General features: G+C 53.7%; 1 protein-coding gene across 1 annotated transcript in view; it reads right to left on the reverse strand.

Moving 5' to 3' along the window:
- ARRDC1 (arrestin domain containing 1) overlaps positions 1-5,098 on the reverse strand; it is a 38,303-nt gene extending 33,205 nt beyond the window's left edge. Inside the window, exon 1 of the mRNA XM_071453616.1 lies at positions 4,884-5,098. Within this exon, the coding sequence (XP_071309717.1) occupies positions 4,884-5,001 (118 nt within the window). The 5' untranslated portion in view covers positions 5,002-5,098. The remainder of the gene's footprint in view (positions 1-4,883) is intronic.
- Positions 5,099-17,845: the final 12,747 nt, after the last annotated feature.

A 17,845-nucleotide genomic window follows, 5' to 3' on the forward strand; every position in this document is an offset into this window, starting at 1 on the left:
ACCCAACCATCCCATTCCCTTCATCTCTTGAAGGACCTGAGCACCCCCTCTCTGGATAGCAGAGGATGATCCACATGTCCATCCTCCTCTTACTGGCCATGAGAGCCTCTAGCAAGATTTCACCAAGCCAAGTGACAGCTCTGTGTCTTCTACACACCTACTTCTTCCCTGGGGATGACTTAGAGCACAAAGTATTCCACAACACGCTCCGAGTGGAGCACGCCCATCCATGCACTCCCTGGCTGCTCCTCCTCTCCCAGCACAGCCAGGGACAGGGAGCTGCCTTGGGATGAGAGGCATGGAAACCCACAGGCTCCTTCCTCCCAGCCAGGGAGCCTCCCTGCCGCCTACCTGACTCCAGCCCAGGAAGACAAGCTGCATCTCTGACAGCTCTGCGCCGCTCCAGGGAAGGGATAAGCACTCACACCCCGTTTGTCACACTTGGAAGCAAATCAGACAGACAGAACTCCACTGCCCTTGTCCTCCCATTTTGTTCAACAAGGGATGGGAGGCCGTGGCACGTCTCCTCGCCAAGGAAAGCAGCGAGCAGTTTTTCAGCTGAGCACACGCGGAGCGCGGGCGGGGGAGCGGCTCACTGCAGCGACAGAGACACAAACCCATCTCGTGATCAGTTATTGACTCCAGAGGAGTTGGAGCTCTACAGCAAGCCAGCCAGGAGAGCAAAAATCCCTCTTTTGTTCCCCAGCCTCAGACAGACTTGGCCACACAGCTCCCTGCTGTCTCGCTTCACACAGTGAGAAAAGAAAGTTAATCCAGCTCCTCTCCAGCAGGAGCCATCCAGCCTGAGGGAGAGATGCTGCAGAGCCATCCCTGAGCATTCCTGAGCCTGGCCTCATCCTGGCACCCACCACTGCTGGTGGATACCAGGCAGTTCAAGGACCTCGTGGGACATTGCCAGGAGCAGCAGGGACAGTGCCCTCCCAGGCCTAGCTCAGCTGTCCCCACACTGCCCCCCAAAGCAGGACCAGCCCTGAGGTCCCTGCTGCCCCCATGGTGAGCAGGTGACCCATGCTACCCACACAGGGATTTCCAATCCTCCTTTACAGACAAACTTCTGACTCAGGAGAGAGCCAGACCACTATGCAGGGACTGAATCCACCTTTTCCCTAGCACTTTCCCAAGCCACAGCCTTCCTGCAGGAATAATGTTTTCCACTGTACCAGAGGTCAAGTGGTAGGAGAACTGTGGCCAACAAAGCCCTTTGGTGTCATCCCTTCCCCTCAGGAAGGGCACAGGTTACACACACGTCAGAACCACCAAACCCAAATTTCTCCCTACTGCCCTTCTAGGGAACAAAAGTTACCTTTTAGATTGGACACCTGGCCCAGGATTTCAGAGCCCTGCTCTTCATCCCCCTTCACCACCAGCTTTCTCTGTTCTCCATATGAGAAGTGAGAATATTTACTATATTTAAGATCAGAGAAGAAAATTATGATTCATGGGCTCTCCACTCTGTGGAAATGGGAATTGTGTATCTGTATTTCTAGAGCATGAACAAACATGAGTACTTCTGTCTATAGCTCTGTAGATCAAGGAAGTGATTTTAAAGTCAACTCATCCTTGCATAAACCTGGACAGTCAAATAACAGAGTGGAGAATAGCAAAGTGCTGAAATCTGTTCCAGAATGCACTTGCTGGTTTCTTTACTCTTGGTGACCTGGCAGAGAGGGCTGTTATTTTAACATTACACTTGCTGAAGCCTCACTGAACGGCAGGCGGGACCAAAATAATCCACATGGCCCCTGGAAGCCACAGAGTTGAGAGGAAAGTGCTCCAGCATCTCCAGGCAGCACAAGCCTTTGTTCCCACATGCTCCTGCCAGCAACCAGGACTGCCTGCCCTGCTCCAAATGAACTGGCTTCCCTCCTCCTTCCCCACAAATTAACTCCATCTCCAGCTGTCCCTGCACAAGCTTCCTGTAAGATTAATTATTCTTTGTACACACATGTTTGATGATTTACCCAGCAAACCAGGCACAATGATCAGGAATTCTCCATTTCCATCAGCGCTCTCCCCTGAGGCTCAGAAGTTTTCTGGGCAGGTCCTTCACCCTGGCACAGGCACAGGAAGAAGTGTGACTCCTCAGAAGGTCCACGTGGCTCACCAGGAGCAGTCAGTGTTTGTGATGCTGCTGCAAGGTCAGCTGGAGAAGATGTGCTCCTGAAGAGCCCTCATTGCCAGTCAGCAGGGCTGGCACTGACGCCAGTCTAAGTGGGAACATGAATGATCCCAAAAGGTGTGTCCCCAGCTACACTGTCCCATGACCTGAGATTTCTCCTGTACAAGGAGCTGTGTTTGTTTGCACTGTCACCTTTCAGGAGGTGCAATTTTCAAGAGCCAGAAGTCACTGTGTGAGGAGTCACCTGCAGGCTGGTTCCGGCTGTGATCTCACACAGCACAGCACCGAGGAGTCACCGCGCCGGGCTCGCCCGGCTCAGGAAATGGAAAGCACCAAGTTATAGAGCTGTGGGCCAGACCTGCCAGGGGTGAGGACTGAACTCCTAGAAGCAGTTTATTAGCCTGGAAAGTCACAGTTGGCCACAGAAGGTGTGGGGTGGGGTATATACAATGTAAGATGAGTTGATGCCACTCAGCTCTCCCCACAGCCCAGCAGGAAGCCAGAGCCTGTCAGGCTTTCTGAGCCCAGAGAGCTCAACAGGGCTCACAAGTCCCTTTAAGATCTCTTACAGCAGATAGTCACCTGCTGTAACACCAAAAGGATGTTTGAGCAGCTACATGAGCCTCTTCCTCCGAGGGTCAGACATTTCCTTCACCCAGAAAGAAGGAGAGGGTGCCCAAGAGATCAAGTGTGGAGAGACCATGAGATAACAGCTGGAGGGAGAACACACAACAAAGAGTCACCTTGTGCTTGGCAGAAGTTGGTTTCACATCCAAACGTGACTTAACTGGGTGAGTTCTGACACCAGTAATGGAAAGTTTCTACCCCAGCTCATGAAACCACTGTACAGGAAACAGCCTAGAAGAGCTGCTCAGTGACCTAAGCACAATAGAAGCATCAACCACATGGAGCCCACCTCAGATTTTGGCTGAATGCTCCTGACAGCTTTCCTAGAGCTCAGCTGCCCCAGCTCTTTCCAAAATCCCTGCACTAGCCCCAAACACTAGATCCCACAGCAAAACCCCTCCTGAGTTCAGGACCTGCAAGAAGCAGACCCTGATGCTTCTCAGAATCAAAGCAATAAGGAAGCAGAAAGAATGTCTAGAACGAAGATACACCTTTCTCCTTCTCTACAACACCACCAGGAAGCAGAGGAGAGCTAGTGTAGAGCAGAACCTGTTGGCAGGTCCTCTCCAAATGGGAGTTGTAGAGGCAGCAGCAAGTGGCTTTGGCCAGCTGGCAGCACAAGGGGCCAGCACACCAAACCCTGCGAGGCCAAACTCCTGTCCCTCCCAAGAAGCACCTTCAGGAATGGGTGGAAGTCAACGGGATGGGCTGAGGAGGGAAGTCAGCCAGATTTCATTAAGAACATCTTTGCTGGAAGTGCATCTGGGAGTACTCTCCACCAAGATAAATGCTGGGTCTGCAACTGTTTTGCTCTGACAGGAGTTAAACAGGCTACAAGTTTACACTTGTCCTAGGTACTTTTTTTTCCACAAGAAGCTTCCAAAAGCTATTGCAGACAACTGGGAGAGGTGCTCTCAAAAGCAAGGCACAGGCAAGCATAGGCACCATCATCCAGGCTGACAGCTCTTGAACAGAGACTTCGCATTTTACATTACTTGGTCTTTTTTTCCCCCTCCAATAATTTGTTACAAAGGAAGCAGCATGCACACACAAGAAGCAAGAAGACCTCAGGGAAAACAGCAAATTGGTTCACATTTCCACAGCGCTGAGCACAAAGCTGACTTGCAAATGCGAATGACTTCTCTCAGGCGGGGGAGGAAGCTCCCAGTTTGGATGATCCGAGCCCAGCCGCTCATTTCCCCGCAGTCCAGCCCCATCCCTCTGCCCTGACGGACTGCACCAGCCACGAGCACGGTCTGAGCCTCGCGTGGAGCAACAACAACCCGCTAGCCCAACACGTCCTGCTCCAGACCACTGCTGCCCAGCGGGCACTCTCTGCCCTGGCACTCACAGCACCTCGTACACATCGCGGACATCTCCCACACCAGCAGAGCCGCAACTCAAATGCCCGAGTTCATTCGAGATGTTACAGCACGGCTGCTCGCTGCGGACGGTGCCTGCGAGCCTGGGTGGGTGCCGCTCCTGCCAGGACACAGCATCGCACATCTCCCCTCTCCTGCCCAGGCAGGGCTGCTGCCCACCGGGACACGGCATCGCCCACCGGGACACGGCATCGCCCACCTCCTCCCATCCCCCTGCCCTAACACATTCGGGCTCCGTCCGACCCAGGGGCACCAGGCTCGGGGTTCGGGCGATGCCGGCAGCCCTGGGAAGCCGCAGGACTCCGGGAGAGCAGAACGAGACGGGCGAGCCCCTCCACCACCTCCCGCTGCCACCCTGGGCACCCGCCAGCTCCGGAGGTTGCTGTGGCACAGCCCCGCGCTGGGCTGTTTTGGGAAGGGGGTTGGGAGGATGTTTTCTTATTTATGGGATAGGAGCAAAAAGTAAGAGGAGGAAGCGGAGAAGGAAATAATCCAGCAGGTTGCTCCCATCGGCCCCTCCCGGCCACCGCATGGCAGCGGGGGCAGCAGCGATGGGGCAGCCCCGGAGCCGCCGGTCCCCAGAGCCGGGGAAGGGAGCCCGGCCGCTCCCCGGCACCATCCCCGGGGCGCCCTGCGGGCCAAGGCAGCCCGTGAACCCCTCCCCGGGATATCCGCCCCGCCGTACGGCCCCGCGGGCGGCGGGCACGGCAGGGCACGGCAGGCCGCGGGCTCACCTCGGTACTGCAGCGAGCCCGAGAGCCGCACGGTGACGGTGCCGGCCAGCGGCTCGCCGGGGCTGTAGACGACGCGGCTGTCGCCCAGGCGGATCTCGAAGAGCTGCACCTTCCCCATGGCCGCGCCGGCCCGGCCGCTCTCCTCCGCTCCGCTCCGCTCGTACCTGCGGCCCGCGCTGTGCCTGCCCCGGCGGGCGGGACCGCCCCGCGCCCGCCCCGCCCCGCCTCGCTCCGGCCGCGCTGAGGGAGCGGGGCGGGCCCGAGGCAGAGGCGGCCGGGCCGGGGGCTGCGGGTGGGTCCCTGAGTGCCGAGGGAAAGGGGCAATTGTGCGGCCAGGCTGAGGGAAAGGAGCAGGCTGTGGGGCTGGGCTGTGAGGGAAGGGGTAGCTGATGGATCCCTCACTGCTATAGGGTCAGGCGATGAAGTAAGGGAAAGCTGGTGTATCCCTGATTACTATAAGGGAAGGGAGGAAAGGGCAGCTTCAGGGCTTGGGCTGGGCTAGGAGGGAAGGGATTGCTTGTGGGGTCAGGCTGGGAGGGAAGGAGCAGATTGTGGGGCTGAGCTGTGAGGGAAAGAGAAGCTGGTGGATCCCTGACTACTTTGAGGGAAGGAGCAGGTTGTGAGGGAAGAAATCACTTGTGGGGTCGGGCTGTGAGGGAAGGAACCACTTGTGGGGTCAGGCTCTGAGAGAAAGGACTGGTTGTGGGGTCAGGCTCTGAGAGAAAGGAGCCGACTGCCCAGCATGGGGCCATCTTGCCTCCCGGTGATCCTTGCTCCCTCTAATCTCATTTGCTCCCTGTAATTCTCCAGGCCCAGCTGTCACCTCTCCCTGCTCCTGTTTTTATAACCCCAGTCGCTTTAAGTGTCTGTAAGAGGCAAATACAAGGGACCTGGCAGCAACCTGGGACTGAGGAGTCAGTGATGACCCCACACTCTCTGTGGATCAGTGGGTGAAGGTCAGGGTGTCCCAGGAAGCCAGCAGTGACCAGCACACTTCATACATTTGCCACGTTCCCCCCTCATCTCTGCCCGATTGAATAAAAACCATCTGTAAAACCCACACCAAAGGCAACGCCGGGAAAAGGCACCTCCCGGCCGCTGGCGAGCAGGCTGTGTACACAGGCAGAATGAATAAGTGTAAAAGGAGCTGTTTATCTGCAGAGCACACCCAGCCCGGACCTGGCTGGACAGACAGACATCCTCCCACAGCCCTGCAGTGACACCAGCCTGGGCATGTGGGGCTGTGGGACCCTTTGTGCTCCTTTATGGTGGCTGTGGCAGCCTGAAACCCCTCACAGGGCACCAAAGGAGTTGGTGTGCCCCGGGCACACAGGGCTCCTGCTGGGAAGCCTTTCCAGGCCCTCCCTCCTCAGTGCTTAAGAGCTACCTCTCGTTTCTAGGCTGCGTGTAGTCACAGGCTACAGACACACAGCAGCCTTGTGCCAAGGCTCTCTGCAGCTCATCTCCTCCCGCAGGGCGTACCCTGGGATCCGTCCGCACACCGCTCTCCTTGTGCTGCCCTTAGCTTCTGTTTTCCCAGGCTAAGCACGCCAATTTGCTCCAGCCTTTTTGTTTTGTAAGATGAGCCTGTAGCCTCTTTCATCAGTCTCCGCAGCCCCTATTTAGCTCTGCCAGCAAAACCAAACAAATTAGGAGAAGGGAGGGGCGGGTGAAAACACCCTGAGCTACAGCAGATTTTACTGAACCCTCTTCCCCCATGGAAAGTGGCCAAAGGTTTGTGATTTGAGGCACAATTGGAGCCACCCCATCTCTGGGGCAGCACTGGCACCCTTGCCCCAGAGGGACACCACACATGTGACATCTCAGGGTGGAAAAACCCTTCACCAAACCCGAGCCCCTCGTGCCACGCCACAGCTTCTCCTGACAGAGATTTATGCACCTTGTTTGCAGAGAAGTTAATTTTAAGCACAGCAAAGTTGCTCGCCCAAGGTCACGACGTGAGTAAAAAGGATTCCTGCACCAGGAGCTGAACAAAAGCAGCCAGGCACAGCTACAGTACTGCAAGGCTTGTGCTGAGATACACAGGGTCCCTTGTCATGTCATGGCCAGCAGCGATGCCACAGCACTGACCCATCCCCTGGATCAGCTACACCGGGCAGAGCAGTCTGTAAAATGTATCTGCATGGATATAATTGAAGCATGGAGAAGAGGAGGCTTCAGGGAGACCCCATTACAGCCTTCTAGTACCTTAAGGAGGCTTTAAAAATGGAAAGAGAGGGACTTTTTATACAGGTAAATAGGGACAAGACAAGGGGCAGTGATTTAAACTGACAGAGAGCAGGGTTAGATTGGATGTTAGGAAGAAAAAGCTTTACTTAGAGGGAGGTGATGCCCTGGCACAGAGAAGCTGCAGCTGCCCCTGGATCCCTGGAAGTGTCCAAGGCCAGGCTGGACAGGGCTTGGAGCATCCTAGGATATAGTGGAAGGTGTCCCTGCCCCTGGCAGGGGGTGGAATGAGATGATCTTTAAGTTCCCAAACCAGTCTGTGATTCTATAATTCAATGTATTCAATGCCTGCAGTGCCAGGGCAGCCATCATTCCTCCAGTGATGCCAGATTCAGGAGGATTTTACTCATTGTCAAAATGTGTATTTACATTCCTGCCTCCCTGCTCACCCCAGAGTCACTCCTCTTATCTACTTGTGTGAGGAGTCACTGGAGTTAAAACTCAGAGCATTAAAAAAAAAAAAGTAAGCTAAGGATGTTTGGTAAACTGCCACGGTTTGTTTTCTGATATTTTTGACTATTGTTTTGGTTTAAAAAAAAAAATGTTTTGAAGAGTTTTGTTGTTGTGGTGGGAAATCTCACTTCCTCTGCATTCTGTGTGCTCTCCCTTTCTCCTTTTCCCCTTATTAAAAGGGAAATTTTAAAAGAGAGAAGAAAAATGTCAAGACAAGCTCTAGAATAAAATTTTTCTTTCAGATGTCACCACATTCCCCTAACTTCAAGGAACGTGAAATTTTCTGACAAAGAGCATAGTGGTTATTAAAAGGAAAAAAAATATCAATAAACCCCCCTTCAGGAGCACCTGAGCTGTGCTTTGCCAGCAGCACAGACGAGCTTGAAGCACAGGAGCTGGGAGAGCAGCTGGGAGTGGCGTCACATGTGGGAAAAATGTGCCCACGGAGGGCTCAGCTGTGGCTGCAAGTGCGAGACACACAAGCCTCCATCATTACATCACAGACGTTGGCTTGTGACTTGAATTCGTTCCCCTCTTGTCTTTCCAGGAGTTTCCAGCTGTGCCTGCTGACACGGAGGAGGCACAGCCCCACCTGACCGTGCCTCAGTTTCCCCTGCGCTGGCGCTGCTCAGGGAATGAGCAGCGGAAATGCCAGGGCATAGCCGGGCCGTGACTGATGCTGTGTTAACCACGGGAGCGCGGCGGGTGAGGCAGCAGCGCGGTACCCGGGGCACTTCGTGTCTCGGGGTCATCTCCACCTGCCCGAGGCTCCGCGGTGGCTGCAGGGGAGAGGGGCGAGCCTGGCAGGTGCTGCCCGGCACCGCGGGGACACCCAGAGCCTCTCCTGCTCCCTTGTTACAAGACAAGTCTATCCCTCCGCCCTCAAATTCTCTTGCTTTTGCGTCTCCAGCCTCTCCCCCTTCTCCTCCTGGTTTGGCGAGGGCGTGACTCGAGGGAGCCCACCACACCCCATTAGGGCAGGCACCGAGCGGCTGCGATGGAGGGGCAAGTAAAGCAGCAGAGCTTTGTGGAAGTTGAACTTTAGGTTTCTTATTTTTTTCCCTTGAACTGAAATACACAGATGTGAACTGCCATGGAGGGCGCCCTGTGCTACCTACGCCACTGACAGCCATTCTGTATTCCTGGGTACATAAAATCCATTACCCTAATATATTTACATTACACTTAGGTTTATTACCTTTCTAAATTATTTCCCTGCTTCACTCAGTGCCTCACCGCTTCTCAGCTGATTTGCTGGAGGGTAAACTACGTCATCTGATACCAACAGCAACAACAATTACTCATTTGTCTCAGGCTGACACCTTCCAGCAGGTTCAGGCAGAGGTGGTACCGTTCAGCCACACCTCCCTGCGAACCGCCTCTCTCCTCGCAGGAAGCCACAGCCAAAATCCTCTGTCCCCCTTCCGTGGGTTCATCAGGGATCCTGTCCCCCTTCTGTGGGCTCATCAGGAGGCCACAGCCAAAGTCCCCTGTCCCCCTTCTGTGGATTCATCTGCAAGGCAACTCCCAGGCAGCTTCCCCAAGGGTGGAGTTGGATGTCCCAGCAGTGGTGTACAAATCTCTGGGCTAAACATGTAATAGAGTTATCAACATATATAGAATTATGGGTTTGGGTTGGGAGGACCCTTAAAGACCATCTCATTTCTTCCCTTGCCATGGGCAGGGACATTTTCCTCCACACCAGGATGCTCCAAACCCTGTTCAACCTGGCCTTGGACACTTCCAGGGATGGGGCAGCCTCAGCTTCTCTGGGCAACTCTGGCACAATGTCCTGGGACTCTGTAGCAGCTCCCCACTGCTGCTGGAACTCCACCAGCCTATTGGTCTCACCAAGCCTTCCAGACACAAGGGCCACCAGCCCACCACAGCCCAACCCCTGGGAGGATGAGAGAAGAGCAGGAAGCAACCAGAAACCACCCAGAGCCAGGAGGCACCCAGAGCCAGGAGGCACCACGCTCTGCAGGGAGACCAGGCAGCTGCTTTGGGCTCCATCCCACAGATGCTTCACCAACCTGTACCCTGAGACCGTGCCCCAGGCCTCACCCAAAGAGTAAGAGACTGAAACATGAGTGGCTCTAAGAGCATAACAAATAACATTGGCTTACCCTCACACTGAGAGCCTGATGATGGAGTAACTTGGCTGAGACACCACCAGAGGGACTGCCCTTCACCAGGAGAGAGAAACCCTGCCATGCCATCCCCCAGCAGTTTGTTTCCACTGCTCATCCCCTTTGTGCCAGCATGCACACCTTCAGGCCAACTTTGGCAGCTTCATCCCTTGCTTCTTGTTCTGCTGCTCTCTGATGTTAAAGAGTCCTTTGGTGCCACATCCTTTCTCCTTGTGGCAGTGTTTACACACTGGAATAAACACACCTCTCAATGTCTGTGGTAAACGGAGCAATCTGAGCTCTTCAAGCCTCTCTCTGTAAAGCATTTTCTCAGCCCCCATGTTATTTGCTGGCTTGTGTCTGTGCAAGCCCACGGAGTGGCATTTGTGTGTCAACTGAAACGTGTGTGCAGGAGCAGCCTCCCACATGCAGACACGTGCACAGACAGGAGTCGATGCAGTAGAGCTCATTTGTGCCCCTGCACACAGAGAGACATACACAGGCCCTTCAGCTCACATCACTGGGGCCAGGTGAGCACCCCTGGCTAACACACAGGGTGCTCCTGACCTGCTCTTCTCTCCCACCCATTAACCCTCATCCCTGAGATTCTTAAAGCAGCTCCTCCTAATCTTCCCCTCCAAACCATGCAGAAAGATGAGGGCAGGGAGAGAGTCCCCAGCTGAGGCACTGAGGTCCCGTGGCACAGCTGGCACCCATCCCCTTCACATGGGTGCTGTGGCTTTGATCACTTAATGCCCAGCCAGCACCTGGCAAGCATCACCAGCAAATCCTTAGAGAGAGACAAGGCATTAATTACTATTATTATAATTCTAATTGCACTGCCTGGATTTCTGCTCTCCTTTGCTGGAAGAGTTCCCGTTGCTCAGTGTGAGCCTGGGGAGAAGGATTGGGTGGAGGGATGCTTGTCCTCCCTTCCCTGGGGGGTTCAGCATCTGCAGGGATGGCAGATGGTTTGCACAACTTACAGGGTGTGGGAATAGGAGGATTCACTCGACCTCAGTGATCCCAGTGGGACCTTGCCTGAGAAAAACTGAAACCACAGGCTGAACTCTCGTAATCCAGCACCACTCAGGATTTTGAATTTCTCCCTCACTGCAAAAAGATATTTCACAGACTCATGGAATATCCTGAATTGGAAGGGATCTACAAGGACTATCAAAGTCCAACTCCTGGCCCTGCACAGGACCACACCAAGAATGACACCAAGTTTATGAGGGCCAAGGAAAGCAGCAGTTGCTTTTCCACACATAGGAGCAGGCTGAGGTCAATGGATTATGGGGAAACGCTGTGCTGTGGGAGCAGGGCAGCCCCATCCCTAGTTGTCAGCCATCCCAAGAGATGTCGTGGGCAGGCACAGGGTCCAGCAGCATGAGATAACTGACACCACCTGAGGTACAAGTCACTTGGATGCTGTATTTGACCTGGCTCTCATGCCTTCCTCCCCTTCACTGCCCAGTTTTTCTACTTCCCTTTTCTCCTGTAACAATATCTCAGCATGGCTGCCCAGAGCAGTGATCCACTACAGCCCCAGCCAACAGCTCTTCCCACACTCCTGATGTTTGATCCCATCCCTCCCAGTGGGGTGCTGACTTCTCCACCACAGACTCATAAACAGGGAAGGACATCGCATTAGCCACTCCCAGGCAAGGTCCACAATCACACTTCCTGCAGCACTTTCACCTAAATCCACTAAATTCTTCCCAGAAATGGCCAAGGAATACGCCCACATTGTTGGCTGCAGGGGAGAATCCTGTGGCAGAGAGCCAGTGACAACAGTGGTGACATGAGACCACCACTGCTGCCAGCCAGAGGATTGGATCTCTGTGTGGCTCAGCAGCCCCCTGCTAGGATTAATTCACTTGAGCAGCCCGGCTGTCCCAGTTCTAGGTGATAAAAAGCTTTGGCATGGCCCCTGACCCACATGCCAGGGACAAAAGTCACCAAGAAATCCCTCAACTCTCCACACAACCCAGGAGGAGGTGTCTGGGGATGGGAGATGGTGCACCAAGCGACACAGCTGAGATGTGGGGTCCCCACAAACACCCCTCTTCTTCTCCCACACCTGGTTGCCTGTGACAGCTCATAGACAATCCCACACCCTCTCTCAGCTGACGTCTCCTCACCCCACTGTTGAGGAAAACACTTCATTTTCCAGCTCCTCACCAGCTACTCTGTATGTGCAGAGGAAAATACAGCAATCCCCAGCACGGAGAAACACGTCCCAGCAGCTGCTCCTGCAGGAATCCAGAGAGCAGCTCTCTTGGCACATCCTGGAGCAGGATATCTGAGCCAAACCATGGCTTGGTGCAGGAGCAGATGCACCCAGAGGAGCACAGCTCAGGGTTGTTGTCATCTCATTGCAAGGGTTCCATACTGTTGTCCCCTTATAACAGAACTTTCACACCTTCTTGGTGTTACTCCTAGGCAGCTCCTCAGAGCACTGACTCTTTCTTCTTCACCAAGCAGCCACTGGCTCCAGCCCCCTTCTCACCCAGCCACCCCACTCTTTTACAGCACTCTTCTTCTCATTGGTTACAGCTATGGCCTGTTAAAGTCAGGCCTATTTCTAATCTTTGATAATTGGCCCAGCTGCAACTCCTTAGGGGTAAGATTACTTTCTACACTATCTTTATTTTCTTATATTCTATCCCCCTACACAGGGTGACACTAATCCCCCTCCACCTGCTGATGTGAGTGGCTCCAGTGGAGTGAACAGCCCAACCAACATCCAGTGACACAGCCAAGAGTCCCCTTCCAAAGAAAACCACCCCTTTGTGGCATTAGGCTACATGCAGAGCCCTCCCCATCACCCAGGGCCTGGCTAGGGGACAGGATGGCACCTCAGCAGTGCTGACACAAGCACCAGAAAACCACCCCGAGCCAGGCATGCAGGGGAAGGAGTTAATGCTGAAGCAGCGCTGTGGCACTGCCCGAGGGCGCCGTCAGCCACGGCACATTTCTCTTTGTGCTGTAATACTTTCCAATTCTGCTGGCTGGCTGCATCAGGGGCGGATGCTGAGGGAAAAAAGCTGGGAGAGCAGAGGTGTTCCCCCCACCACACCCTGCTGCTCCTACCCCTGCTCATCGGGGCTGCCCGGGGATTGTCCCTCACCAGATATTTCCCTTTCCCAAGGCATTATTTGGGTTTCCATGAGCTGATAGCCAGACTCAAAGGTCACCGCGGGCCAGCCGGAGCCGTCACGCGGCAGGTGAGTCACACCTGGCAAACCCGCCCTGGCCAGGGCAGGGGGCAGCACTGAAACCTCTCCACTGCCAGCACAGGAGCGATGCCTTCCCCTTGCACAGCCTGGCACAGCCTGGCACAGCCTGGCACAGCGCTGCTTGCATGAGGTGAGTCCCTGCCTATGCCAGAACCCCCAGCCCGTGGCACAGCCAGCTGAGCTCTACAATGTGCTCTCACACAGTGACCAGGCAGCAATGACACCTGTGCAGCCACTTGCTCTGTGGCCCTCATACTGGGCCAATAGCCAAAAATGTGTCACAGACATCTTTTATGAAAGATCCTTTCCTTAGGATTTTTCCTCCTGAGAAGCTGAGAGGCCTCAGGAACAAAATGTAACCAATGGTTATCTGCTGTTGTGGAATGCAACAGGTGCATCTGGGATTGGCTCATGTTAGATGTTTCTAATTAATGGCCAATCACAGTGAGCTGGCTCAGACTTTCTGTCCAAGACACAAGCCTTTGTTATCATTCTTTCTATTCTTAGCTGGCCTTCTGAGGAAATCTTTTCTTCTATTCTTTTAGTATAGTTGTAATATAATATAAAATCATAAAATAATAAATCATAAAATAATAAACCTTCTGAAACATGAAGTCTCTTCCCACATCCTAAGACCCCTGTGAACACGGTCACAAAAATCAAACTCACTATTCCCAGAGGATGGAGCAGCTCTGACAGGTTCTAGCAGCAGCCCCTGGACATTGCTCCTGCCAGCAAACCCCAGGTCTCTGCATGGAGGAAAACTGCTGATCCCACCTCCACAGGTCCATTGGGGCTGCAGGGTGGTGACAATTGGCGTGCAGGTGATTTTGGTGTGGCCCAGGGCTGGCCCTGGGGAGGCAGCCAGCACCTGTCACCATGGGGACAGTGATGGAAAGAGCCACCAGGGCATCCCCAGTACTCTGCCAGCCTCCACTCCTCCCACACAGGTGGGAGCAGGGCAGGATAAGCTTCTACACATCCCTGCCCACTCCCCCAACTCTGCCCCTCTGGGGAAACCTGCCAAGGCACCACCATGCAGTTTCTCCACTGAAAGTGGGAGTTGAAGTCATTGTGCTGCCCCAGGGACCTGTCCTGACACAAGATCCCAAAGGAGCACATCAGGGGCAGCAGTGAGAGCCTCCAGCACCCCAGGGCAGGTAGGAGGGTGCAGCCTGGCAGAGAAACACCCAGTGGGTGCAGCCAGGAGGGCAGAGCCTTGCAGACCACATACAGACATCCAAGGGGTTCATCCATCAAACTGAAAGCCAAGAGCAGATCAGCTTGTTCCAACAGCATGAGCCAGAAGGCAAAGGAGGACAGAGCAGCAGTGAGGGAGGTACACAACCCAAACTGCCTCTCCTTTCTCCAAATTTTGTGGCAGTGAGTGAGAAAACACGTGCTGAGCAATGAAAGGCTGGTTAATAAACCTTGGGATCTTGGTCTGAGGACCAGGAGGAGAAAGAACTTGGTATGGCTGAATTAATACAGCCAGGATCACTGTTAACAGCTTCAGCTCCCTGAGAACACGTGGGTGAGGTGAAAACATCCCAGGCACAGCGTGGGTCCATCTCCATGGAGCTCACTCCGGGACAAGACAATCACCCCAGCTACATCTCTCCAGACTGATTTTATCCCTCAGGGTTGGAGTTTCCTTATAGATCAGCTGCTGCCAAATCTGTCAAACTTTTACTTTCCCTGAACTGTAATATCACAGTTCTATTTTCCCACCCTCCCTTTATGCTGGGAGCTGAAGATAGTTTAGAATTAAACCAATTCTTTTACTAGCAGCTGCTTCCCAACAGCACCCACCACCTTTGCACACTCCTGCCCTGGGCAAATATCATAATCCCAGTCCTCTTACAGCTATTTGTACAGAGTCCTTCTAAAACCTGCCTTGCATTGACATTGCAGCCTCTGAAAACACCTGCCCTGATGGGAGTCAAGGCCAACAAATGCATTCAATTTCTGTTATTACAGTTACCAGGCTAGAGCAGCACCAGGAGAAATAGCTTCATCTATAAATACCAGGAGAAAGCTTCATTTGGGTTTGGATCATCTCTCCACTAGACACCTGCCTGGCTGCAGCTACAGCCCAGCTGGTGTGGAGCCTCTCCTTCCTTCTCTTGGGCAGCTCTGCTGGCATAATTTCACTGCTGGCCTCCCTTGCAACCCAAGCACCTGCAGAAGCTGCAAAGAGCTTAAAAGGAAAAGAGAAAGGCATTATGGCAATTGCATCTCATCATCCTCTCACATTCCATCACTGGCATTGCTCCTCAGCGGCTGCAGGAAGTAAGGAGTGAGGAAGAAACTTAATTCCCTACACCCAACACTTGATTTTCTCCTGTAGGCCTTTGTACAACCCCCTCTCCCAGTCATCAGGGCACAGCAAGGGCCAGGAGCTCCCAGAGGTCCAGGAAACCAGAAAAGACCCCTCGGCTCCAGGGCAGAGCTCACCAGCAAAGCCCTGTCCCTCTGTTCCCAAGGAACCCATCCAGGAGGGGAGGATTGTTCATTGAAGAGTCCAGATCATCAGGGAAGTGCCCTACAACAAGGCAGGTCTGAAATGAAGCCAGAAGGATGAGGCCAGGTCAGGGTGAGGCTTTGTGAGGGCAGCCAGGGTGAGAGCCAGCCTGGGGATCTCCTGGCAGCTCTGCAGGGTGAAGGCCTGGGGGGGCCAACACAGGGGACCCACACAGGGGACCCACACTCCCCAGTTCAGCTGGAGCAGGGAGTGATGGCTCTGGCAGAGCTCAAAGGAACATCTCAGGGCCCATGGGCTGGGATCCACGTTGGGCTGGGATCCAGGTGAGGCTGCTCACAGCCATCAATGCCTGCTGGTCCTGACACCCCGTGCAGCTCTCAGCCTGCAGCTGGTGGGTGCTTGTCCTGGCTTTCCTGGCCCTGTTGCCCCAGCAGCAGGACTGAGGGCTCAGGAGGGGCTGGGGTGAGCAGAGGGAGCTGCTGCAGGTCATGAAGGGCTGTAGGAGCACTGGGGGTAGGACAGAACGAACGGAGACCAGAGATCTCTGGAGCCAGGGCTGGAACTTGGGGTTTATTGCAAAGGGCCTGGGGGCAGGGCCCTGCTGGGAGCTGCCAGGCACAGCTCAGAGCAGGACTGAGAGAAGAGAGGGGGAGAGAGGATGGGAGGGTGAGAGAGTAAGGGAGTAAAAAAGGTAAGAGCATAAAAGGGGTAAGAGAGTAAAAGGGTAAGAGAGAGAGGTTCCTGTTACAATACAATAAATTTTCTTCTGTGTTGAATATTCTGATTCTCACTAACCAATCTAGTACAAGATACAAATCCTATAGCATTTCCATACAGCCTATAAGAATCATTACATTACCATCCTGTGTTACATTTTAAACCCTACAAACTCCTCTTTGGGCCCCTTCTGCCAAGCTGGCAGGGTCTGCTCTGACCCTTGGGCCTGTCTGCAAGCAGAGGGTGTTGTTCCATCAAAAGGGGATCACCTTCAAAGTTGGCCACACCATTGTTTTCCAGGTGTTCAGTAACTGAGGGATCTCAAAGCTTGCTTTCATTTCAGTCTCACTTATAGTTTCCATATTCTCAAAATCTTTAGCCAGACAATCATATTTATAAGGCTTTCCTGTTTCATCTTCCCCAGCAAAGTGCTCCTTTGATGAGGCTGCTCTAGGAACACCTGGGACAGCTCTGTTCTTTGCAGAACTTTCTCAAACCAATGACCAAGTGCTGCTGTGACCTCACAGGAACTCTGCCCATCCCAGAGTGACTGAGCCAAGCAGGGACAGGGCCTGGTCTGCTCTGCACTGTCACAGCCTCTGCTGCCTTCTCTCCCAGGAGCAGGAGGACAGGCCTGGTCACTCCTCTTACATGCAGGTGCAAGCCCCAGCTTAACCCAGGCTGCTCACCCTGAGGCCATTTGTGCCATACAAACATCCCCCAGACAGTGAGTGCTGCCCCAGGGCACTGCAGTGCTCAGGATTGCTCAGCTTTGCACCATCTAGATTTATTCTTTCTGCAGCAGCAGCAGCAGCCAGGCCCTGCCATGGTAACGGGCTTTCCTGGAAGGTCTCATTGCTGCATCTTCCCAGCAGTGAGGAAGCAGCAGGTCTCAGGCAGCCTGACCCCTTCCCCAGAGCCCCTGGGACCGAGAATGTGCAGAGGGATTCAGCACAAGCAATACAAGAGAAGCCAGTGTGCATTGCCAGGTCGCTGCTGCATCTCAACAAGACACTGCTGTCACCTGGGGTGTCCCCAAGGACTCCCCAAACAGCCCACCTGGAGCTCAGGCAGGGCTCAGGGGCTCTTTAATCCCACATTTTTGGGGATAAAACCAAGCTGAGAGCAGCTGGCTGCAAACCCAGCAGCAGCCTGGTGACCACCCACCTGGCCAGGAGAGCCACACGGGGCTGGTGGGGTCTGGGACCAAGGACCCCCCAGCCACACCTCTCCCTGTCTCTCTCTCCATGGTGTTTGTCCCCCTGCACTCACACTTCAACAGCAACAAATTGCTGGTAATGAGCTGTGTCTCTGTGTGAGCTGAGAGCCTTGGAGATCAAAGATGCTCTTACACAAAACCAAAATATCATCAGTGGCCTTTAAAGGCCAGACTAAGCTTCTGAGGGGAAAAAAATTCAATTTTCTGTAGATCTAATTTGAAACCATTTTAATGCTCATTAAGATAGAGGGACCCAAGCAGATTGTGTGGGCTGGAAGACAGGGAGAGAAAAAAAGGAGTTATTATTGACATTTTAGTTTAGGTCTTTATTCTATCCAGAGCTCCCTGCTTCTCGGCAGCAGCTTTGAGTAATGCTATTGTTAGCACTGGAACTGTAATTCCAATGTCCTTTTTATAACTGGCTTGGAAAAAAAATAAATCCTGAAGGCTTTCACTAAATTCAAAGTAAT

Source organism: Agelaius tricolor, unplaced genomic scaffold (assembly GCF_023055355.1).
Source record: "Agelaius tricolor isolate 1412-34295 unplaced genomic scaffold, bAgeTri1.0.p SCAF_37, whole genome shotgun sequence".
Classification (NCBI taxonomy): Eukaryota; Metazoa; Chordata; class Aves; order Passeriformes; family Icteridae; genus Agelaius; species Agelaius tricolor.